We start from the raw sequence: 22,960 nt of genomic DNA, 5'->3' as shown, positions 1-22,960 counted from the left end.
CCAGGCAGCCCCCGGGACGGGCTTTTCTGCAGCGGCAGCTCCGCGGATCAAGTGCCTACGGAGGGAATCGCACGCCGTTGCCTCCGGCGTGGCTGCAATGCCCCGTGGAGCCCGTCCGAAACCTGTTGCCTTTCGCTCCCTCCCTCGGCGTGTAGCAGCCTTGCTGTGTTTCAGCAGGTTTCTGTTTTGTGTCTGTGTGTCTGAGAGGGGAGACGGGAGGGAAACCGGCACCGGGGACCGCAAGCATCCCTCCGCTCTCTGCTCTTGGTGTCGCCTCTCCGGGGTCCCCAGCGTGGCGATGATCGGCGGCGATGCGGGTTTGCCAGCCGGGTGCCTTGGTGCAGTCATGTTCTCTGTTGCAGAAGTGTTGTTGTCCCAGTAAATCATGACCTGCTTGACTGCCCGGCACCGAGTCCTTTGTTTCGGGGTGGGTTTCCCGGGGCTGTGCCTGCCCTCTTCCCCCGGGGCATCCCAGGTGGCCGGAGCATTGCGCGGGCTGTCCAAAAAAAAAATCCCATCCTGCTTTTGTGCATGAGTTAAGATCTGGATTTCAGAGGGGAAGGAGCTTCCATCAGGTTCTAAAGAGCTGTGTTTCACAAACCCTGAATTGCACAGCGCTTTGTAAGCTCACAGATATGGGGTTTGAAAAATCAGGGGCAGTTGGTTTTAATTCCTCCACGAGGCAGAGGAGAGGAGCAGAGAAATCCCACTACCATCTCCATGTCTAGGATCAGGGCTTTCAGCATTTACCCTGTCACCTGGGCCATCAGAAGGATGCCGAAATCCTTCTGCTTTCATCCCACACCTTCCTTAATTAGTGTTGTTATTATTACAGGCATTTATAAAGCACCCATCACATTTTCCAGCCCAAAGCAGGAGGTAGGAGCTGTGTCATCCCTTATTTTCCTCTTGGCAAGCAAGGACCTGCTCCCATGCCCTCCTGCCTTTGGTGACCTATGTATATATACAGATATTTTAAAAAAAATAGATAGTTACAGCCCCGTTTGCCCCCTCTGGACCAGAGCAGAGGGGTGGCTGTTTCTGTCTCGTCCCCCCACCTCTGCCAGCCCCCCGTCTGCGCCCACCAGGGAAAGGCACTGGGGCAGGGGGTGGTGTTCGCTTCCTCATCCTCTTTCCCTTCCCAAAATTCTCCGCCCTGCTCCAGCCGCACCCTTGGCAAAGCCACCTGGGTGGAAAATGCTGCTTTTCCCCAGCATCTCTCCCTGAGGGACCTGCCGTGTGCTAAAAAAGTGCCCGGCCATGCCTGCCCGCTGTGCTGCAGCAACTCTTGATTTATTAGCTGCCCTTCAGTTGGCTAATTGGGCCGCTAATGAGAGGAGGGCTGGCTGCTAGGAGAGGCTGGGAGCTGCCATCTTCTCCGGGGATGGAGTGGGTCTCCCCAGGAGTGGGGATGGGTCTCTCCAGCCGCAGCATCTCCGGAGGGTCCCTCTCAGCATCCCCCTTTGCATCCAAGGGAATTTTCACCCAGTTAAGCTGTTGTCTTAAGCCAGGGTGCTCCGATGCTGTTGCCAGGGTGACTGCAAGTGCCTTATTAAGAGAAATTAGTTTGGATACAGTTGTCAGCCGTAGCTTAATAAATAAGCCCCTTTACACTATGTAAATAAATATTTGCGCACAGTGCCTGCACAGGGAGGGAGAGGTTTCCCAGCCCCGGGTGGCATCGTGCCACAGTCGGCGCCAAGGGGCGTTTTGGGGTGAGAACCGGCCAAATTGGGGCAGCCCTGGTGGAAAACTGCACCCCTGGGGCTGCCGGTGTGGGTCCTGGGGGGTTGTGGCGGCTGGTGGGACCCCACAGAGACCCGTCCGCATCCGCCCTGCCCCGACACGTGCCACAGCGGGGAGATTTTGCTGCCGAACTTCGCTGCCTGCCAGGGCCACGGCTCCTCCTCCGCGGGGGCTCGTTAGCCGCCAAGCGAAGGAGCCTTTCCTTGATTTGAAGGGTTATGAAACCTGCGGGAGAGGGGGAGGACGGGAGAGATTAAAAAAGGAGCCCTCGTGTCTCCCCCCGCCCCGCCACCCAGCCATCGCCTGCCGAAAAGGGCTGGCAACGTGCCGGCAGCCGTACAAGCACAGATTGCGCCTCTGCCCCCGTCCGCCCGCCAACCCGCCGCCGAGATGCCACGGGGCGGAAAACTTTGCTGGAAAATGAGCTTTTTAACAGCGTTTGCTGTGCTTTGTGCGTGTGTGTCCCCCCGACCCCCATTGCTGCCCCGGAGAGCAGGGGTAGAGGCCCCGTTGCAGCCGCAACCCCCCGCAGAGCATCTGCAAAGTGGTCCAGGGCTGCTCCGGGTGGTTTTTGCTCCTGATCTCTCCAAATAGACGCAGCAGAGCAACATCTACCTGCGATGCTGAGGAGGGGGTCAGCAGCCACCCAAACAAGCCCTCACCCCCAAAACCGGGCCCAGGGAGCAGTCTGGGGTTCTCTTATATTGACTACAAAATTGTTTTGCTTTGGGGATGTTTTTTTCCTTTGATTTTCCCCATCCCGGGGCTCAGGCACGTCGGCGGGGGATGCAGCCGGTTGGTGCCGTGGGCTTCATCGCTCCCAAAATAGAGCTCAGGGGCAGCTTTTGGGTGTCGGAGGCATCTGAGCGAAGTCATGTGGATGTTATGCAAGACTTGATGATAGGTTGTAAACAGCTATTAAAGTGATTGACAGGCTCAGGATGAAGTTTTTTTTGGGGGGAAGAAGGGGAAAGATGAGTAATAATGATTAAAATAATTAACAAATTGAGACGTTCCATAAATTAAGGGAAAGCTCTGTGAGAACGGAGGAAGGTGCGGTGAAGAAATTGTGTTTGAGCGCTTCCCCGAGCAGGGGGCTGGGTGGATGGGGAGGATGCTGGGGCTGATATTGAGCACGTCAAGTTTGGAAACGGGGTTTTTTCCAAGCCACTGGGTGCCAGGAGGGCTTTGCTCCCTCAAAACCAGCTAAAAAGTGATTCCAGCCACTGAAGGGAACTTGCCAGATTTGGGTTCACTGAGTGCCGCTGGATCCTGGCACCCCCAAAACCCAGGGGGCTGAGCAGCCCGACGAGAGCAGCCCCGCGTTAATTAGGAGAAACAAGCAGATTAAGGGGAAGACAGCTTCTATTTATATATAAATACTCCCATAATCAGCAGCGAAGGGCAAGGGAAATCCAATAGAAATATGTGGCTGCTTAAGAAGCTTTTTGAGCAAAATGTTACACAATCGGTTGCATTCGCCTGGCCCTACCTCTGAGTCCCAGAAATTGGGGGGAAAAAAAGAGTGACCCTGAGCACGAGGAAGGAGAAGGGATTTCCAGAGGCTTCTGCCCATCAGATAAGGGGGAAATGGGGAGCCCCAGGAGCCCCTAAATGCAGACCCCATGCGGTGGATCCTGCTGCTGGAGCCTAGTGCCTGCCAGCAGCTCGCTTTGACCCCAAACTCCCAAGCTTTGCACCCAAAATCAGCAAGCTCCGTGCCTTGCAATCCCGTGTACTGCAGGGATAACGTAGAAATACATGTATACGTATGTGGATTTCTTATATAAAAATACGCCTATCGCTTTGCTGCGTTCTCAGGGGCGCTCACGGCGATGCATTGCAGAAGCAAACTGCGGCTGCTGTCAGTGGGTGCTGACACGGCGCAGAAATAGCTGCCGGTCGCCCCACGTTTTCGCACGCCGCCTTCGCCGCCTCCCACAGCTCCGCTTCGCCCTGGCCCCGCTCCTCTGTGCGGGAAAACAGAGGGTTCGCTGAGGTTTTGGTGGACACACACACACGCTTTGCTGGGCATCACCTTAGTAATGTGTCGTAGCGGCCATCAGCCGGTCCAACACCCATCTGGGGGCTGGGAGCTCTTTAGCACCTGGGGTTTGGGCCTTTTGGGGTGGTTTTTTCTCCCCCCTGCTCACACCAGGGACAGCTGCACTGAGTTTCTGTAATTTATTTACCCTGAAGGCAATATAAGGCCTGAGGCTGAAATTTGGGAGTGGTAGGTGCACGCTTAGGGCTCTGGGGAGCCTGGTCCTGCTGGGGAGTGATGGTTGTTGCTGGTTTTGGGGTGGCTGCAGCCCTGGTAGTGCTGTTCCCTAGCTCACGTGGGGCAGGAGGATGAAAATTTGTTCCTTCGTGCTGTGAGGAGCTGGCATCGCTGCCTGAGGGTCACCGGTGAGTGTTTGTTTTGGCTCTGGGGATGCCCATGGCTTTGCAGCATTGATTTTGGGGCTGTCATTTAAATCAGGAGAATTGGTCTACCTGGGCAATGGTCTTTTCTGGGTTTCTCTTTTTTTTTTTTTTTTTCTTCTGTGTTGCCTGTGAAGTCACCTTTGCCAGGGGAAGCGTGCGCTGGGCTGGGATGCACGTGTGAGGCCTGCAAGTGCTTGTCCCCTCCGTGCGCAGCCTCTCAGGAGGTCCCCTTAATTGTTAAGATCATTAAATCTCCTGAACACACAGTATGATATGGCAGATGTATCAAAAAACTAAGCTGGGGTCTGTGAGCTTCCCCTCCCTCCCTGCTCGCTGAATTAGGGGCTTTCTTGGCTTTTTTTGTTGTTGTTATTAACCCTTTCTATGCACAAGGCAGGAAAGGAAGGGCTGCAGGTAACGCGGTGAGGTTATGAGTCTGGGGGGCGGGGAAGGTGTCGGGGCATAACTGTGCCTCAGTCCCGATGCGGTGGGACGCAGCCCCTGGAAAGCGCGATCGCCCGGGCTGCAGGGTGTAAATCCCTTGGAAGAGGTGGTCTGGTTGGGGCTGCAGCTCCTCGCAGCTCTCTCCTGCCACACGCTTGCGCGCGCCGACGAAATGAGCCGATGCCGAAGCACCGCGGTGGGTAGAAACGACGTATTTAGATGCGTAAAGAGGGTGACCCTCTCCCTGTAAAATTACCAGGGGTTTTGGCTAAATGCATCCCTGGGTTGCTGATGTGACCCTGGTTTAAAGGCGATGCCTGTTCCTCCTGGGGTGAGGGCTGGCAGCCGAAGGCTGATGCTCGCTCACACGTGTGCTGCTCCCGCCTGCCCGAGCCGTGCAAAGTGCTGACCCGTCGTGCACACCTTCTGGCTTGGTTAAAAAGCTTTTAAAAAAAAAAAGGTCTTCCCCTGGGGACACCCCCAGCCCGAGGGCAAGTGTTGGGTGCTGTGGGGCGAGTGTGTGCGTGCTGCTCGCTGGCTCTGGGGTTTTTGGCAGCCTTTCTCCTGGGCTCGAGCTGCGGTGGGTTGAATTCCTCCAATTTTGGGTCTCCCCAGCAGGGATGGTGAAGGGATGGGGTCAGTCACGCTGCAGGGGGTCACAGGATGGCTCCGCCTGCGTGATGTCCCTGCTGCGGGACCCACGGGACTCCCCTGTGGAAGATGTACTCGGGCCACAGGACCCATCCCGCAGCGCAGCTCTGGGGCCGTGGTCCCTGCTCGCTTTTCCTCTTTCCTTGGAGCCGTGCACGCCGCTGCGGCTTATGCAAGCGCCGGGAGCCTTGTGTAACAGTGCTGCAGCCGGCAGGCACGGCGGCGGGGGTGGGTGGCTGCGGGGGCCCGGAGGCATCCGTACACCCGGGAGCATCCGTGCACCCACCTGGGCTCTCCCTCCTGCCCGCACCTGCCCTGGGTGCATTTTTCTTCTGGCGTTCAGGGCTGTAGGATGAATGCTTTGGGGTCCTGTGGCTGTCTGCTCCTGGCTGGAGCCAGGAAAGGCTATAGCCGGGCTGGGAATTAAGCTGGGAAGGCTGATACACCCAAAATGGGCTGATCAGGATCTGTGCTGAGCGACACTCGCGTGCAGGGGCAATGGGATGGGGGGGCACCTCCCCAAACCCCCTGATGGGGCTGGACTGGGGGGTGTCACTGGGCTGCAGCCTCAGCCTCCCCTTGCTCCCGCTCCACTGAGGTGCAAAATTTTTGGTGTGTTTTTTTTTAATTAAACCCTGTTATTTAGCTGTGCTAGGTGTCCTTTTGAGCCCCCTCCTCGCCCCTGCTTCCCCGCACCGGCGGCCAATTTGGGGCTAAACCAGTTGTCATGGAAACCAGTTGAGGATGCTGCCAGGGTCTCATCCTGCTCGCAGCGCCGGGCGACTGTCCTTCTGCCTTTCCTTAACCCACGGCACAGGGACGGCACATTAACCTGGGCGATGAGGCTGGGGATTAACCCCACCGGGAGAATCCCAGGAGGTTAAACCCCTGTGAGTGGTTAAACCCAGCTCACAGCTCGGCTTTGCACCACGCTAGATCTTGCACGCCGCTCGACCTAGCACGCAGTGTTTGTTTGGTGTAAGGGGGATCCCCCCCCCCCCCCCCCCCATGGATTTGTGCAGATCAGGTGAAAATAACCCCAGGGCAGCTTTCCAAAGGCACCTCCTCCAGAATAAGCCCTGCATCTCCTGCTGGTTTCCATCCCGCTGGGAATGTTATAGGAAGGGCTGGGACCGGATTGCACCCAGCCGGGAGCTGAGCCACGTCCAAGCTTCGCCAGCACCCACCAACCCCCACAATGTGGGTGTCCCCAGTATGGGGCTTCACCCCGTCATCTCAGCCGGCCCTGGGCAGGGTCTCTGCTCCGTATCCGCTTCCTCTGGCCGTGACCGAGGGGAATTAGTTGGTGCTTCAGGTTTAAAACGATGCTAAGCTGAGGAAATGCTAATTAATTAGAGCTAGTTGGAAAATCCTAAGTGCTTCCTTGCACTGGCATCAGTGAGAACCTCCTGTGTATGTGTCCCCCTCCAAAAATACACATTTTAAAAAGCCCTTTTAATGCTCCCCAGGCCTGGCTCTTGCAAGACGCTGGTGTGTCCGGCCCCGTCGTTGTGGCACGGCTGGGGATTTGGGGATGCCGGGGGGCGTAGGAGGGGGTACCGTGGGCTGAGCCCCGCTGCGTGCCTCTGAGTCACGGCGTATTTGTTTGTATTTGTGCAGGCTTGGAGCAAAAATGGGAAACAGGGAGCTGCGGGGGGGGCAAACACAGCCTGCGCCAGCTGCCCGCCGGGCTGACTCAGAGCTGGATCAGCCCCATCTCGGCACCCAGCGCCGTGACTCACCGCCGGGTATTTTGGGGTGTTAAATCACGTGGCTTGCTTGGGGGGGGGATTATTTTTGTGGTTTGGTGATTTTTATTTTTTTTTAATTTTTTTATTTTTGCTTTATTTTCTTTTGTCCCCCACCCTGGGAAGGGGCTGATGCTCTGAGCCGTGCACATGAAGCTCCGGGGACCCCGGGAGATGCTCCCGGCAGCCGCTTTGCCAACAGCGGCTCCATGGGAAAGGATGAGCAGGATGGGAAGATGCCTAAAAGCCACTGGGAAGACCGAGGCCTTCAAAGCAAAGGGCTCGTACGGGTGTCACACATCTACCTTTGCAAAAATAATATGTATTAATAATGGCAATGCCATAGCATGGAGGGGAGCCCTAATTCCTCCAGTTTCCTTTGGATCCCCTGCACCGCATTGCTGGTGGGAGGCCGGGCGATTGCTATTGCAGGCACATCCCGCCGAAACCCAGGGGAGAAACCGTCGCGGAAAATCTCCATCAGGAAATCTTTCGCCGAGGCCGATGAGGCTGGGAACTGGGGCAGCCCCGAGAAAGCAGCGGCGATCCTCGCCTGCCTGCCAAGGGTGTGAAAATACTCTTGGGTTGTGCAAATGTGAGGTTGTGCAGGCATCCCCACCCCCAAAAAATAAATAATTCCCCCCAAACCTTGAATATTTAACTATTGGCAGGGTTGCTGGTGCTTTGCTCGGGCTTGGTTTTTATTTGAGCATCTGCTTCTGCATTTAGCTCCAAATGAAACTTCCCCCCCCATTTTTTTGGTGAGGTGTCTCCCACTTGTTATTGTAGTGCAACAGTTTGACACCTTGAGCAACGTATAAATTAAGATGTCTGATGTTTCGCTTAGTCCTCATTAGCAGGAACAGCTGTTTATAATATCCTAGAAATTTTAACTCCAGGCTAAAAGAAAAGAAGGAGCCTGGGGAGGCAGGTAGCTCTGCTTTCAGGCTCCCTGAGGCAGGCAGCAGGAGGGATTTGGTGGTGGGTTGTTTTGGTTTTTTTTTTCCCTCCCCAGGATGTTCCCAAGGTGGGAAATGCCACATCCTGGGAGCGGCTGCTTGATCCCTTCAAAAAAAATTCCTGGTGAGCCTGGCTCCTCCAAGCACCGGCTCAGGAGAGAAACTGGACGTGGGGCAGTGGGAGCTGGGAGCGTTTCCCCATCCTCCAGAGAGGTTTAGCTTAGGGGGTGCCCAAAAATACCGATGGAGCTTGGGACGAGCCCTAATCTGGCTCATTTTCCCCTAATTTTGCTGCCTCTGTACATGTTTTTCTTTGTCTTCTCCCATATTTTATCCTTTTGGGTGCTAATGTCGGTGTCCGAATGTCCCACGCGAATAAATCGGGTGGGATCACAGAGCCTCAGTGGCCTCTAGTGGCTGTGGGACAAAGAGCCTGGGGATGGGGGACCCGCATCCCCCCAAAACTCCCTGAACAAGCAACAGTTCAGCTCCCAGCTGGGAAAAGCCCTTTTCCCAGGGCGAAACCCAAAGGGAAATGAAGCACCAAAAAAAAAAAAAGCCCCAAGGCCACATTCGATGGGGGGAGCACCCAGGGGGGAGGGTGCTGCACCCTACCTCTCCCTCGGCCAGCCCCATCGCCCGGCAGGGATGGGTGACCCTGGGACCGGGCAGCCCCTGCGTTTTTCTCATTCCTGTGTTAAAAAGTAGGGGGGGAAAATGGAGGTTTTTCTGCAGGGCAAAATTTCCTTCTTTTTTTTTTTTTTTATCCACTTTCCATTTTGTTAAAGCATATTGTATGTTGGTAATGCCGCAATATAAAACACGAACCCCACGCGGTTGAGAACAGTAGCGGTCTCGAGCGAATGGATCAAAAGGGGTTTGATCCCATTAAAATGACCAGTTTCATATCTTCCCCACCAAAGGTCACTAAAACTGCCCCCTTCTGAGTAAATGTGATTTTATTTTTTTTTAAATTTTTTTTTTTTATCAAGAGAAAAAACTGACCCCATTTTCTTCCCCAAAACCGCGGCATTTGGGGGTAGGATGGAGCATCCCTGCCCTGGACACGCTGCTCTGCAACCCCCTGTCCCGCGCCGTCCCTCCTTGCTCCCCCCCATAATAAATAAATTCCTTTGCAGGGGAGTGCTGGCCTAGTTTAACATGCCCTAGTTTTGGTGGAAGGAGGGGAAAAAAAAAAAAAAAAAGAGTATTTATTTTGGGCAGTTGCTACATGGGTGTCCTTTTGGGGGAAGTGCTTTGGGGGGGTTTGCCCGCTCCCCCCGCCCCGTGCTCTGCTTCACCCTGGCTGCAACCCACTGCCCTTGATTTTTGGGGTGTTTTTCCGGGGGTTATTGCAAACTGTTCTGGTGACGTGGGAAACGAGCGGTGGGGGCACTGATACAGCCCCAAACTGGGCATCCATTGCACTGAGCCCCCCAGGGCTGGTATCGTCCTGGGGTGGGGGGGGGTTATGCCACGCGAAGGGCTGACGCCACAATTGCGCTGGGATTTAAAGCCCGCAGAAAACGGAGCGGCTTTAGAGATGGATAAAAATACCCCCAGCTCTTGGGTGCAAGGGGCTGGGGCTGGCTTTGCTGGGGGGGGCGGGGGCCAAGTGTTTTAGCACCTTCCCCTAATGCCAAAATCCCCCTGGAAATGGGATTAAAGTGCGTATTTGGGTGCGGGAGTGGGGTTTTGCAAGTGCTCTGGGTGCCACCGGGACTTTTGTACCTTGCTCATCTCTCCGGCACCCTGCTTCTTCCAAAGGTGCCAAGTTTCCTTCAGTAAATAAACCTGCAAAAGGCTCTTATTTTTATTTTTTTTCTCCTTTTTTTTTTTTTTTTTTTTCCCCACCACTGCCAAAACAAGCAGCCCATATGGGCCAGGGCTGGGTGGGTTTTTTCCCAGTTTCCATGGGGATTTGGCACTGGAGCTGCTGGGTGCTGGCTCCCTGGGGTTTGTTGGGTTTTTGTTTGGGTGTTGGGGTTCCCCCCCCACCCCGCCTCTGGTCCCTGTAACCGGAGCCCGGCGGTGGCACCAGGCTCTGCCTGGCATCTCCCGGCCAAGGTCACCGGGGAGACCGTAGGCAGCCGGCTGCCTGCGTTGGGCCATCTGTTAAATAATGTATGCAATAAACTCCTGCCCTGTGGCCAGCTTAATCCTTAAATCCTCCTTCAGAATATCATCTCCTGGCGATGCACGGCCGGGGGATCCCGGGCTCGGCCTCTTGGGCACATCTTCCCCCCCATCCATCCCGCAACCCTCTCGCCCCTCCGTCCCGCGTCCTCCCCGTAAGCGAGCTCGCCAGCACGCCGGGCTCTCCTGCTCCATTATTTATGCGTTGTGCATGAAAGATGCATATAGAAGAGCGGTTTATAATTTAGCAGAATCTCCTCTTCTTTCAGCCTCCCTTCCCCCTCGGGCTTCAGACTTTCTCTGGTTCATCCCTGGCTTCTCCTGGGCATCCAGGAGTTTTGGGGAGCTCCTGGGGCTGTGCGTGGACCCCCCTGGTCTGGTGCATCTGGGTTTCAGGGGGTTTTGAATGCACGGAGGGGGTTTTTTTCATGCACGGGAGAAAGTGGGCAATTGGGTCTGGCAGACCCATAGATTAGGTTTTCATGCAAAACAGGAGCTTTTTGGTAAACCTAATTAACCAGGTGCCAATGGCCGCATCCAGCCCATGGCGATGTGTCTCACAAGTCGCCTGGCGCTGCAGGTGCAGGAGGCTCTGCTCCTCCGTGGGCTGCGTCTGCTCCCCCCAAAGCCGTGGGCTCAGCCCTGGATGCTTTTGGGGCAAAAACTATTAGATTGGAGGGGGGGAAAAAACCCTCCTGTGGGCCCGTCTCGTGCTTTGTAGGTGCATCGGGTCACCCAGAATAGAAAATCCTGGGGCTAAAGGGTTGGTGGTGTCCGCTGAGCCTGACCCACGTGGCTGTGACCTTGGAGCTGCACCCGTGGGGGGGAAAAACTTAAAATAATTAGGGATTTTTCGAGGCAGCACTTTAGCAAATCCCCCTCATCCCATCCTGGACCCGTGAGAGGCTGCGTGGGTTAAAAAGGGAGAAATAAACAGCAAAGGTGCTGGGGAGGGGAGCGCTGTGCAGACTCTCGTGGCCTTGGCACCCTGAAAATGGGGATGTTTGGGCAGCACCGGTGCCCTGCCCCATCCCAAATTAACCAATCCCCCCCTCCCCCAGGCCGTCGCCATACAAAGCAGCACCAGCCCCGCTCGGCGGCACGCTGCTTTTATTGCAAGACGTTGTTTTCTTTGCAATAAAACCCGTGGACCCGTTTCCCTCGGCGTAATCGTTTTCTTCCCCCGGCACAAAGGTTTGCTCGTGCCCTCGGCCGCGCAGGCGGGAGCGATAACGGGTTTTATTAATGCCGCCCTGCTCCCGGGCAATGATTAACGACGGCGGTCGCAGGGAATCGCCCGGGATTTGGGTTTTGGTGGGGAGGGAGGCAACGCGGGGATGAAAATCCCCATTTTCCGCAGGCTTTCCCAGCAGCGGAGGGGACGGAAGCTTTTTGGGTCCCCAGCAGCTGCTTTTGGGACTTTGCGTTGAATTTTTCCGTGAAATTTGCGCCCCGGAGGTGTTTTTCTATCAAACAAAAAAATCTCATAAATAAATATTAATTATAATTAATTATTCAGGGCACAGCATGACCCTGGTCGGGTGGGGATGTCCATGCCGGAGAGCGGCTAGGTTTTCCTTGGTTATTTTTGGTGTTATTTAAGTGGATGGGGAAGGATGCTCACAGCGCTGGGCCCCGGCAGCACGCAGGAAAGTACGGCAGATCCGCATTTATTTATAATTTTTTTCTCCATTTTGTTTCATTTTCCTTTTTATTTGGACATTGCAGAAATAGCCCTGTGTAGTGGATAAAAGTGCAACATACACAATATTTAAGAAAAAGGAGGAAAGAAAACCTGCCTTGAGGTCTGTCAGTCAGAGTCGCAAACAGAAACAAGAAACCAAGCCCTCACGCAAGAGGCGCTTTTTTTTTTTCCCCTTTTTTTTTTTTTTTATGCACATCATGCAAAATAGTTAAAAAGAAAGATTAGAAAAGAGAAGTCAAAGAAAACCCCACGAGAGATCAACCGAGCCCTAGAAAGAGCAGAAAGCCCCGAGCGCTGCTTGACTCGGGGAGGGAATCGCTGCCCTTCGGCATCTCCAAGTGTTTGGCACTCTTGTGATTACATTAGATTCTTTTTATATATATATATATTTTTTTAATACAGACTATTAAAGAGAGGAAACTGCCACAATATAAGAAAAGAAAAAAAAAAAAAAAACCAAACCAAGATCACCCGCACTACAGACTGCATGGTAGTTAGAAAAGCCGAGCGTCCCCCCGCCCCCCCGTACATATAAAATCTTGTCCCTTTGCTCACAGCAACCAAGAAGTACAAGCTTTAAAAAATAAACCAGCGAATCTTCCTCTAGGCCCTTCCTTTATAAAAGTTTTGTTTTTTCCCCCTCGAGAACCTTAAAACGTGACTAAAATGAAATATATAGATATATTTTATATCATTTTCCAACATCCAAAGACATCAACATAAAAAATCATAAGGAAGGGGATAGCATGGTACATCCAAGTGCACGGATTCATTTTTGCAAGATTAAATAATGTAAACAAGGTGCCCGCTGGGAACAACCCTGGCCAGGGGGAGACCCCGGGGCTGCCCCCCCCTCCCTTTTGTTGCCCCCCCCTCCCTTTTGTTGCCCCCTTTTCCTCTTACCCCCCCCGATCTAGAGTGGCGCAAGGTTCATCGGACCGAGAAAAAGAAATCACGCGTCATTCAGAGCCGCGGCGCGATGTCTCCGTTCATCCCTCGCGTCGGTGGGTTGGGGGTTTTGGAGCGGGTGATTATTTTTCCAATTATTATTTTTTTTATTATTATTTATTTATCGCTGGGCTTTGTCTCGCTCGCCGCCCTCCCCTCCGCGCTTCTGCTGGAGGGCAGGACGTGCTGCGGTGCGGTGGGGATTGCAGGCTGGCGAGGACGGCTCTCCAAGCGCTCGCTCGGCGCGGTCGCTGCGGTGTTGCGGGGGGTTTATTTTTTTGCCGATAACCTGTGCCGTTGTAAACCGACCCTCCCCGGCCCCCCCCGGGCTTCAGCCGAGTGTCCCCGGGGAGGCTTTAAACGCCAGGAGGGGCCTTTTCCGAGAGATTTTGCAGCACATCGTCAATTCTATCATCTTCAATAACCACTGGAAAGCAGAAAAAACCATAATGGTGATGAATACGCTGCCACCGTGCTCCCCTTGCCCAAGGTCACCCCAGGGTGGTGGGCACCCTGAGGTGGGTTTGGGGGGGTCCCGCAGCCCTGGCTGGCGGCGAAGCTGGCGCAGAGCCCTCGGGGGTACCGGTGCCTGACGTCCTGTGGGGTAACCAGCGCACCGTGCCCCGTCCCTGGGAGGGTACCCCGGTACCGTCCCTGGGGAAGGTACCTCCAGCCCCGCAGAGTGCCTGGGGCACGGCGCCTTGTCCCCAGGGAGGGTCCCCTCACCTCTTCCACCCCGGGGCACGATGCCCTGTCCCTGGGAAGGTCCCTGCTGCCCTACACCCCGGCAAAGTGCCCGGGGCGCGATGCGCCGTCCCCACGGAAGGTTCCCCGCGACCCAGCGCCCCGGGCAAAGGTCCCGCAGGGAGCCCGGTGCATCGTGCCCCGAGCCCGGGGACGGCGTCCGGTGTCCTGCATCCCCGGGAAAGGTCCCTGGGACGCGACGCCCGACATCCCACGGGGTACCCGCTGCACCCTGCCCCGTCCCCGGGGATGCTTCCCGCCGCCCCGCAGCCCAGGAGGGTACTCGGTGCCCCGGGGCGCGACGTCCCGACACCCCGCGGGGTACCCGGTGCGCCGCGCCCCGTCCGCGGGGACGCTCCCGCTCTCCCGGTGCCCCGTCCCCGGGGAAGGTCCCGGTGTGTCCCCGCCGGCACCCACCTCTCTTGCTGCGGCCGATCTGCCCCAGCTTGGGCGGCCGCTTGCCCTGTCCGCCGGCGAGGAGGCCGTCGGGGCCGCGGAGACGGACGGGGAAGGGCAGTTGCCCCACGGCCGCGTCCCCCGCCAGCTGCCCCTCGCCGTAGGGCGGCCCCTCCGACATGGGGGCGGCGGGGGGGGGCCCGCCGCCGCCGCCGCCCCCCGACAGCCTCCCGGGGCGCGGGGCCCGCGGGCCCGGGGCAGCGGCGGAGCGGGGCGCGGGGCGGCCGCCCCGTCACATCCCGGCCCGGCCCGGCGCTGCTGGCGGCTCCGCGGCTGCGGCGGCGGCTCCGGCGGCGGCGGCGATAGAGGAGCGGGGGGCGGGACCGGGCGGGACGGGGCGGGCGCGGCACGGCCCCCGGCAGCGGCACCGCCCCCGGCGGGCTGCCCCGACCGCCCCGGGGATCCCCGGGGCCGCCCCACCGGCGTGCCCCGCAGCAGCCCCAGTGAGCCCGGGGCTGCCCCAGAGCATCCCAAGGGGCCCGGAGCTGCCCCGCAGCATCCCCAGGGCGCCCCGCAGTATCCCTGGGGACCCCGGAGCTGCCCCAGAGCATCTCTGCGGAGACTGGAGCTGCCCCACAGTAACCCCCAGTGAGCCCAGAGCTGCCCCAGAGCATCCCAAGGGGCCCGGAGCTGCCCCAGAGCAGCTCTCTGGAGGCTGGAGCTGCCCCACAGTAACCCCCAGTGAGCCTGGAGCTGCCCCAGAGCATCCCAAGGGGCCCGGAGCTGCCCCAGAGCATCTCTGTAGAGACTGGAGCTGCCCCACAGTAACCCCCAGTGAGCCCGGGGCTGCCCCAGAGCATCCCAAGGGGCCTGGAGCTGCCCCGCAGCATCCCTGGGGTGCCCCGCAGTATCCCTGGGGACCCCGGAGCTGCCCCAGAGCATCTCTCTGGAGGCTGGAGCTGCCCCACAGTAACCCCCAGTGAACCCAGGCTGCCCCAGAGCATCCCAAGGGGCCCGGAGCTGCCCCGCAGCATCCCTGGGGTGCCCCACAGTATCCCTGGGGACCCCGGAGCTGCCCCAGCGCATCTCTGCGGAGACTGGAGCTGCCCCACAGTAACCCCCAGTGAGCCCGGAGCTGCCCCAGAGCATCTCCAGAGTGCCCTGCAGCACCCGTGGGGAGCCTAGGTTTCCCCGCGGCCACCACCGGGGAGCCCCAGGCTGCCCCACAGCACCCCTGGGGAGCCCAGCGCCTGACCCCAGGGAGTGTGGGCTCAGCCCCACGTCTGCCCTGCAGAGTCCAGCAGAAATGAGCCATCGTGGGGCCTCTGGTGCTTCGTGGGGGGCTGCAATGTGGGGAGTCGGTCTGGAGAAGCTGGTGTCCCTGCACAAGCCTTTCCTGGCGGGGCTGCGGGAGGGCTTTTGGGTCGCTGCGAGCTTTCCATGGGGTTTTTTCCCACAGCGATGATGCAGCAGTGCGGGTCATCAGGGTTATCGCCCTGCAAAGCGAGTTAGCCTGGCCAAGGGGCGATGGAAAGGGTGGGGGGCATCGTTTTGGGGAAGACCACAAGTATGAGGGGGGGGGGTGTTCAGGCATCCCTGGTGCATCCCCTGAAAAACGGAGTGGGGGGGACAGCAGGGACAGCAGGAAAAAAAACCCCATTTGCACAGGGCTGGGTTACAACCAGGGGTTGTTTCTGGAAGGGGATTTCTTTGGAAGTGGGAGCCTGGCTCATTTTGGGGATGGGGGCACGGGAAGGACGAGGCACCCTGGGACATGCCGTCCTGGGGCTGCTCCCATCTCCAAACCCCTCGTTTGCCGAGACCCTCAGCTCCCGGATCCGCACCAGCCCCTCTCCCGCACACCCCCGAGCTGTCAGCTCCTTACATAAGGTTGCGTCTACACCCGAGATATCATGGGGGAAAGCTTGAAAACAGGAGGCGAAAGGTAACGGGGAAAGCACAGCCCCCCCAAAAGCGTATTTTTAGACTTCGCGTGACAGCTCCGTTCCCCCGCGAAAATGCCGAGGCCGCTCCGGTCTGCCTGGGGCGGGGGGGGACACAACACCTCCCCATTGTCCCCACTGAGGGGACGAGGCTTTTTGGGGTGCTTGGTCCCCAGGAACCTGCAGCCAGGGAGGGAAAGGCAAAGCCTGATACAGTACAGGCAGTGATAGGCAGCAACGGCCAAAAAAAAAAAAAAAAAAGTCTCTAAATATGATTTTTACGGCAGAAAATTACTTTTAAGAAAAAGAGTCGGGGTCTCAGCTGGTCCGGACCTTAAATCCACGCTGTGGGGAAGACGGCAGCGTTTGGTGCGTGATTTGGCAGAGCTGATCCCTCAGGGAAAGTCTTGGGCGTTTCTTCTTGTTTGTTGGTTATTTTTCCACGATGCACTTTGAGCCGATTATAAAAAGGGATTTTTTTTTCTTTTCTGGCAGCAGCAGAAGGGCACGAAGGGCAAGGCAGGGCGAGAACCACAGGGAGAGGAGGGACGCCTCTGCCAGCCAGCCGGATCCTGGCTTTTCCCGATGGGATTCTGGTTTTTCCTGCTGGCAGGCAGCGCGCAGGCAGCGTGCAGGCAGGCAGCGCGCAGGCAGGCAGCCTCGCTGCGGTGGGCAGCCACCGCCATCTACAGCCGGGCTGGATGCGGCCCTTCCCGGTGCGGGGGCTGCCCAAGGTCCCGCTCCTCCGGCCCGCGGGGAAATTAAGCCGTCGGGTTTGTGCCACACAACCCGAGCGGCCTTCGGACGCTGCCCAGCCAGTCTGGTTAACGTTTAACGAGGAAATGACCCGTTTCCTCATTAAATTCATTGTTTTTCCTGGCGGTCCATGGTAAAATATTTATTTTTCAATGATGTGCCCTCCCAGCTCAGGGGGAACGCGAGCGGCTCTGCCTGCCCGCAGGCATCGGACGGAGCGCGGGGTCTTCCCCCAAATCCCGGGGGCTGCTGCAGTCCTGAGGGTTTCGACTGTTTCTCCTCCAGCCTCCCAAAACAGGGGCTCCCCCACCCCACCCCGGGTTTCTCTAATTAAAAACTCAGTGCCCTCCGCAGCAAATGTTAATTGAAGCGTCACATTCGTTAACCCTCTCGGGTGTGGTTACCGTACACAATTTATGACAAAATGGGAGAGTCGGGGAAGGGAATTTTCATTTTCCATGTGAAAGTTTGGGGTTTTGGTACCGCCCGTGCCACAGACACGGGGACAGCGGTGTCTGTCGTTACCAGTGTTGGACTCTCTGCAGAAGGGCAGCAGATCCCGTCACCCCCCTCAGGCTCACGTTACGATCTGAGACAAAACACACTTTTCATCCTCTTTTATTACTTTACATCCCATTTTCCATCCCGGCTCAAGCCAAGTGCAGAAATCAGCCACAGCGTTTTCCCCTCCCCGTCCTGGCGCGATACGGTCACACACCGATTTTGCAGACGATCACTAAATTGCTCGCGTTCACACGCAGCCCCACACGAGCTCTCTGAAAGCCCACGCTGCTCCCTCCATCCCCGGAGCCAGGTGGCAGCATTGCCCAAATTCTGCAGCCTCTGAGAAGCCATAATACATCTTTTTTTTTTTTTTTTTTTTTTCTTCTCCCCTACAACATTTTTATAAGCCAGTTATTTTGGTAAACCACAATGCGAACGCCGAGTCTGACTCTTAATGGAAGAGCCTGATGCGACATCTCCCAGTTGAGCGCCACGCCCTTTGCGAGAACTCCTTGTTTCCCCCAAAAAACCTCCGGAGCACAATGTCAACCTGGATCAGGCTTTTAAGACCCGGCTCTGCACCCCAGTCGAAGCACCCCGCTCGCTCAAACTCCCTCCCCTTCCCCAAAATCACGCGCCCAAGCAGCGAGGCAAGAGAACCCCTCTGCGAGAGGCAGCTTTAACGCCAAAAGCTCCCCCCGGGGCCACGGGAATTTAACTGTTGTACAAGGGAACCACCCGGGAGATGGCCTGCCGGCAGATCGGGCACCATTTGGGCTCGGGGAGGGCCCGGTAGCACTCGCTGCATGAGCAAACGTGCCCGCACTCCAGGAAGACGCAGGATTTGGTGTTGCTCAAACAGATGACGCAGGCGTTTTTGAGCGTCTCTCCGCCTTCCGCTTTCATTTCGCGCATCAGTCGCTCCTGGGCCTGCCGGAATTCATCCTGCATTTGTTTGAGGTGCCGCCTGTCTCGGTGATGCCGGTACTGCTTCCGTAGGATGAAGAAGAGGACGGCGCAGGTGGCAAAACCGAAAACGACGGTGAGGATTTTCCAGAACCGGACATTCGATTCTTGTTTCTGCAGCAAGGAGTCGAAATCCACGCCGCTGAGGTAGTAGGGCAGGCCCTGCTTCGGGGGCTGCAGCTTGATCGTGGTGTTATCCAGGACGAGCTCTCCCACCCCCGTCAGCGCCGTGCCCACCTTCAGCATCTGCTCCGTCTCCTGGATTCCCTTCGGGCGCTCTCCGCTGATGTAATGGCCGATGACGTCAGTGAAGGACTGGACGGAGGGGTGAAACTTCTCGTACACTGTCTCCAGGCTGAGCTCGGCGGCGTCCAGCGGCTTCATCACCCTGACGGTGACACCGGCACCTTCCTCCAGAGGGACCAGGTCGAAGGGGGTGGTGTTGGTTCTCTGGTGGATGATCTTCTCGTAGTCGTTCCTGGGGAAGGAGAAGGGGATAAAGCAAACGCGAGCGTTAACGATTCCCCTCGAGGCCGGCGAGGAAACACCGTGTGGGGTGACTTGCTGTTTTGGGGTACTGCTGGTTGTCACCCTGCGGGAAATTTATCTGGGTGGGACCCGCTGGAGAGCGGCGCTTCTCCCCTCATGGCACCCTCTGCCTTCGCCTCAACTCTTCTGCAGTCCCCGCTGCAGCCCACCAAATTCCTCCTCACCGCCCCACGGCATTCCCAGCTGCCAGAAACCACCCTGCAAGTGAGAAGTGCTGCCTGTCGCACACGTAAATCTGATAAGCGTTATCCGATTAGCCGAGGCTCCAAGAGCATCGCCGTGCTCTCGTTTCAGCAGCTCTGGTGGGCCAGGCTGCTCTCGGGACCTTCCTCGTGTCCCCTGGGTGCGGATATCGCCCAAATCCAACTGAATTTTTGTTTTGAAGGTGCCGTTTTGCTCGGGAAATACTGTTCTGCGGTCACCTCCATAACCACAACGTGGGGCTGCTGATAAATGCTCTGCCCACATTGGGTTACTCTATGTGCTCATCGTCTACAGCTCCCACATGAATTCTGAAAGGATACGGCCCTGAAAACAGCCAACCGTGCCCCATTTTGGCAGCTGTAAGGGGGCCATGGTGCACTGTGGGGGCCAGGTCTGGGGCACTTTGATCACTCTGGCCATGCCTGAAGTCATTTCAGTACGTCAGCCCCTCCGAGGGCACCTCAGCCGGTCTGAAACCCGGATGGGCGTTCGTGGGGACTGGGCACGTACCAGAGGTGGGTGGTTCGGTTCCACACCATCTTATGCTCCTGCAGCGTCAGCCTCTGAATGACGCCCTTGCAGTTCTCCACAAATTGGCTGCTCAGCGTCTCCTTAACGGACCGCACTACGCCTGAAAGACAAACCCGAAGCGCGTGTGAGGTGCTTGTTAATTTTCTGCTCTGGTTCTTATTGCGTACAGCGAGTACGAGCAGTATCTGAACGAGATGGGGAGGCCGTAGACCCTGGAGCTCGTGTTTTGAGCCGTCACGGTAGCCAGTGACCGCCTGACAGGGGGGAGATGAGCTGAAGGGAGCAGAACCGTGGGGCTGGGGATGAAACCCACCCAGCGAGGGGGCAGTTGGGGTGAGGATGCACCCCCACCGCTCCCACTTTCGGCCCTATCCCTACCTTCGATGACCGCGTAGGGAACGCAGCGCCCCGGCGCCTCCAGCAGCACCGCCCGCAGGTCCCCGTCCAGCCGGACCCTCCTGGCGCCCTGCGGGGAGGAAACGGAGGCGGCGGCTCAGCCGACCGGACCAGGCCGCTGTCCTGGCCTGCGCCCGTACGCGCCGCCCGGGGTCCCTCGCACCCACCTCGAGGCCGCGGGCGACACGGGCCTTCTGCCGGTAGACGGAGTAGACCAGGGCGGTGAGGGCGGTGCTGGCGGCCAGCAATGCGGCCTGCGCGACCGAGGGCCGCCCGCCGCCCTCCATCGCCGCCGCTGCCGCACCGTTACCGCGGCAACAACCCGCCGGCGCCGAATGATGACGTAACCCGCGACGCTCTGCCGAGTGGAACTGCGACCATAGAGACGCGGTCCGCCAGGGCCGCCGCACCGGGAGGGGGGAGACGGGATGGGGGGGGGGGGGCAACCCGGCACGAAGGGCCCTGACCCCCCCCAGGGCCTTGTTGGGGGGCCGGGAGGGGGCAAATCCCAACCCCACGGGGCCTGGGAGGGGGAAGGCGGGCCGGATCCCGGCCTCACAGGGCCTTGGAGGGGTAAATCCCAGCCGGGGGGCTTGCGGGGGGGGGGCAGGACAGATCTCAGCGCCCCCCCGGGGTTTTGGGGGAACCTGAACCCCGGCCCCACAAGGCCCTGGGGGGGATTAGCGCAAATCCCAGCCACCCCCCAGGATCTCGGTAGGGGGGCCCAAATCCTAATACCCCCAGGGCCCCGGGGAGGGGGGGCAGCTCCAGTGCCCCCCCCGGGCCTTGGCGGGGGGGGGGGCAGCCCAAATCCCAGCTCCCCCTGAGCCGGGGGGGGGGTGTCAGGCCAAAGCCTGTCCCTCGGGTGGGCTGGGGGGACGGGGATCTGCCCAAACCCCTGCCCTATAGCGCTTGGGGGAGGGCGGGGGAGAATTCCCCCACCACCACCACCAGGGTGTGGGGCAGCAGCACCCCACGGCCCCGAAGGGCCCCCCCCACTGCGAGGACAGGGCTCAGCGTGGGGACGCAGCCCCCAGCCCCATTTTGTAGGGTCCTTCTCCCGCACCCCGCAGGGTGGCGGGTCCCTGTCAGCCCAGTGCCGGGGCGGGGGGGGGACAACACACACCCCTGCTCCCCCCCACCTATCCCCTTGCCGTTGCATATTCTGGGAAAGCAGTAAAAGGGGAGGAAAAAATAGCAAATTTTGGTGAATTATTGATGCTCAGGGCCTCGGCGCTGCTGTTGGGGCGGGCAGTGGGGGCTGCAGCCAAGCCCCGCTCCCCGCTGGGGGTCTGAGGGACCAAACCCCCATGGCAGCCCCCCCCCCGTGCTGCGGCCTTGTGCCGCCCCCCCAGCTCTATATTTAAAAAACCGAGTTGCCATGACTACGCGGAGCAGCTCTGCCAGCCCTCGGTGCTGCAGGGAGGGTGCTCAGGACCCCGCAGCACCCCCCCCCCTCCACTGCTGGGGATAAACCCCCCCCAAACTGCCCTAGTGCCGAGCTTAACTCTTCCTCTCCCGTTTGCCAGGGCTCCGTCCGGGTGAGACACAGGCGCCGTTACACCACCGAAAACACACATTAACTTTATTATGGCCACGGAGGAGGAGGCACGAGAGCGGGTTCGTGTGCGGGAGCCGGGGGGGGTCCCCGAGGTGCAAACCCCCCTCCCCCCAGGGATCTTCTCGTCGCCTCGTCCAGATTCATCCCCGAGGAGGGTCCGACTTCAGTTTGGGGTGCAGGGAGGACACCTCATCCCCGAAACGGGCTGATCGGGTGACCCGCCACCGCTCAGCACGCCGGGGGCCGGGGGCCGCGCAGACTGCACCCCCGCATCTCCCTGGCCAGCCGCAACACGGCGGCACGCTCGCCGGGGCCGCCGTCTCCCCGGGGTGCCCCGGTGCCGAAGGCCTCCTCCTCCTCCTCCTCCAGGATGGAGCTGAGGCGGGGAGCACAGCGGGCCCTCTCTGCGGGCGGGCGGTAGGGACACTTGGCGTTGAGCAGCCTGCGGAGGGGCACCAAGGGGACGATGGCGTCGCCCAGGAGCTGCTGCTGGACGTGGCGGAAATCGTTCTGCCTCTTGAGACGCTTGAATTCGTTGAAGGCGGAGGCGGAGGTCTGGTAGAGGAGCAGGGCCATGGCGCGCGCCTTGTCGGCTTTGGAGACCAGGACGGCGTGGCAGCGTAGCACCACCGCCTTGTTCTTCACCTGGTGCCGGTAAACCCAGGCGAAGACTTTGGGGTGCCGGTGATCGGCAGCGCAGTAGGTGATGCGGTGCAGGAGGTACGCGTGGCCCGGCCGGCGGGCTCCCTTCTCGCAGGGGGTCATACGGATGCCTTGGGGTCCCAACGTCAGCTTCATCTTGGCCCCGCCGGCCCCGGCGTCGCTTTTAGCCCAGATCTTGCCCACCGCCTCCTCGGTGCAGCCCTCGCCCTTGGCGTGCAGGGTGACGGCGTTGCCCAGGTACCGCACCGTGTACGTCGGGTCCTCCTTGTTCAGCTCCACTTTCTGGCGTTTGCCGCGGAAGACGCTCCCCAGCCGTTCGAGCGGGCAGTCGGGCAGGAGGTCCGGGCAGGAGCGCAGGAAGCCGGCCAGCAGCGCGGCGTAGCTCAGCCCCGGCCCCAGGCTCTTGCCTTTGCACTTACGTTCGTTTTCCACCAGCACGAACTTGCTCCGGCGCCAGGGCAGCATCTCCGCTCCGCCGAGGGGCCCCCCCGGCCGCCCCGCACGCTTCGGCTAATCCTGGACCCGCCGCGACGTCCCCCGCCGACCCCCTGAACGCAGAAAGCAGACGGCTCCCCCCTCCCCACCCTGAACCCCAAAAGCTAGCTGGGGAGGGGGGGTGTGTGTGTGTGTGTGTGTGTATCCCCACACCCCCCCACCCGGGGTGGGGGGGGATGCCCCTACCCTGACACGATGGGATGCAGGTGCCGTATCGGATGCCGTCAGCCCACGGAGGATGCGGAGCTGCTTGGCCGAAGAAGCCGCCGCGTTCCGGCTGCCGCCTGCGCCTGCTGCGGGAGCGGTGGCGGCTGCTGCTGCTGCTGCTGCTGCGGGGATGCAGCTCTCCGTGGGCTGCTCCACCTCCCCGCGACGCCGCGTCGCCCCGGTCCCGAGCACGCGGGGAGCCGCCGGCGGACGCGCGCTCGGTTCACGCTCAGGCAGAGAAATAAAGACGCCGGTAAAATAAAAACCACCACCCCTCCACC

General features: G+C 59.0%; 3 protein-coding genes across 3 annotated transcripts; all 3 read right to left on the bottom strand.

The window, feature by feature from the left end:
* Nucleotides 1-11,765: 11,765 nt before the first annotated feature.
* On the bottom strand, nucleotides 11,766-14,230 carry CAMK2N1 (calcium/calmodulin dependent protein kinase II inhibitor 1). The gene is made up of 2 exons (XM_075773137.1): nucleotides 13,926-14,230; nucleotides 11,766-13,191 (listed from the first exon to the last, which is right to left on the bottom strand). The coding sequence occupies exons 1-2, from the start codon at nucleotides 14,083-14,085 to the stop codon at nucleotides 13,121-13,123; spliced, it is 231 nt and encodes a 76-aa protein (XP_075629252.1). The 5' UTR covers nucleotides 14,086-14,230; the 3' UTR covers nucleotides 11,766-13,120.
* Nucleotides 14,231-17,207: 2,977 nt separating this feature from the next.
* Nucleotides 17,208-20,087, bottom strand: MUL1 (mitochondrial E3 ubiquitin protein ligase 1). Its single transcript, XM_075773029.1, has 4 exons — nucleotides 19,921-20,087; nucleotides 19,736-19,823; nucleotides 19,337-19,457; nucleotides 17,208-18,551 (listed from the first exon to the last, which is right to left on the bottom strand). The coding sequence occupies exons 1-4, from the start codon at nucleotides 20,038-20,040 to the stop codon at nucleotides 17,822-17,824; spliced, it is 1,059 nt and encodes a 352-aa protein (XP_075629144.1). The 5' UTR covers nucleotides 20,041-20,087; the 3' UTR covers nucleotides 17,208-17,821.
* Nucleotides 20,088-21,311: 1,224 nt separating this feature from the next.
* FAM43B (family with sequence similarity 43 member B) lies at nucleotides 21,312-22,887 on the bottom strand. The gene has a single exon (XM_075773030.1). It carries the CDS (start codon nucleotides 22,440-22,442, stop codon nucleotides 21,543-21,545), a length of 900 nt encoding a protein of 299 aa, XP_075629145.1. The 5' UTR covers nucleotides 22,443-22,887; the 3' UTR covers nucleotides 21,312-21,542.
* Between the last annotated feature and the right edge of the window lie 73 nt (nucleotides 22,888-22,960).

This window comes from Balearica regulorum, chromosome 21 (assembly GCF_011004875.1).
Source record: "Balearica regulorum gibbericeps isolate bBalReg1 chromosome 21, bBalReg1.pri, whole genome shotgun sequence".
Taxonomy (NCBI): Eukaryota; Metazoa; Chordata; class Aves; order Gruiformes; family Gruidae; genus Balearica; species Balearica regulorum.
This window is presented reverse-complemented; position numbering and strand designations above follow the sequence as displayed.

Bases quoted from the DNA above. Each gene is read 5' to 3' on its own strand.
- CAMK2N1 (XM_075773137.1), bottom strand. From the start codon at position 14,085: ATGTCGGAGGGGCCGCCCTACGGCGAGGGGCAGCTGGCGGGGGACGCG. The intron at 13,192-13,925 runs GTGGGTGCCGGC...TCTGCTTTCCAG, and splicing joins GATCGGCCGCAGCAAGAGAG to TGGTTATTGAAGATGATAGA.
- MUL1 (XM_075773029.1), bottom strand. From the start codon at position 20,040: ATGGAGGGCGGCGGGCGGCCCTCGGTCGCGCAGGCCGCATTGCTGGCC. The intron at 19,824-19,920 runs GTGGGTGCGAGG...TCCTCCCCGCAG, and splicing joins GTGTCGCCCGCGGCCTCGAG to GGCGCCAGGAGGGTCCGGCT. The intron at 18,552-19,336 runs GTACGTGCCCAG...CTCCTTCCCCAG, and splicing joins AACCGAACCACCCACCTCTG to GAACGACTACGAGAAGATCA.
- FAM43B (XM_075773030.1), bottom strand. From the start codon at position 22,442: ATGCTGCCCTGGCGCCGGAGCAAGTTCGTGCTGGTGGAAAACGAACGT.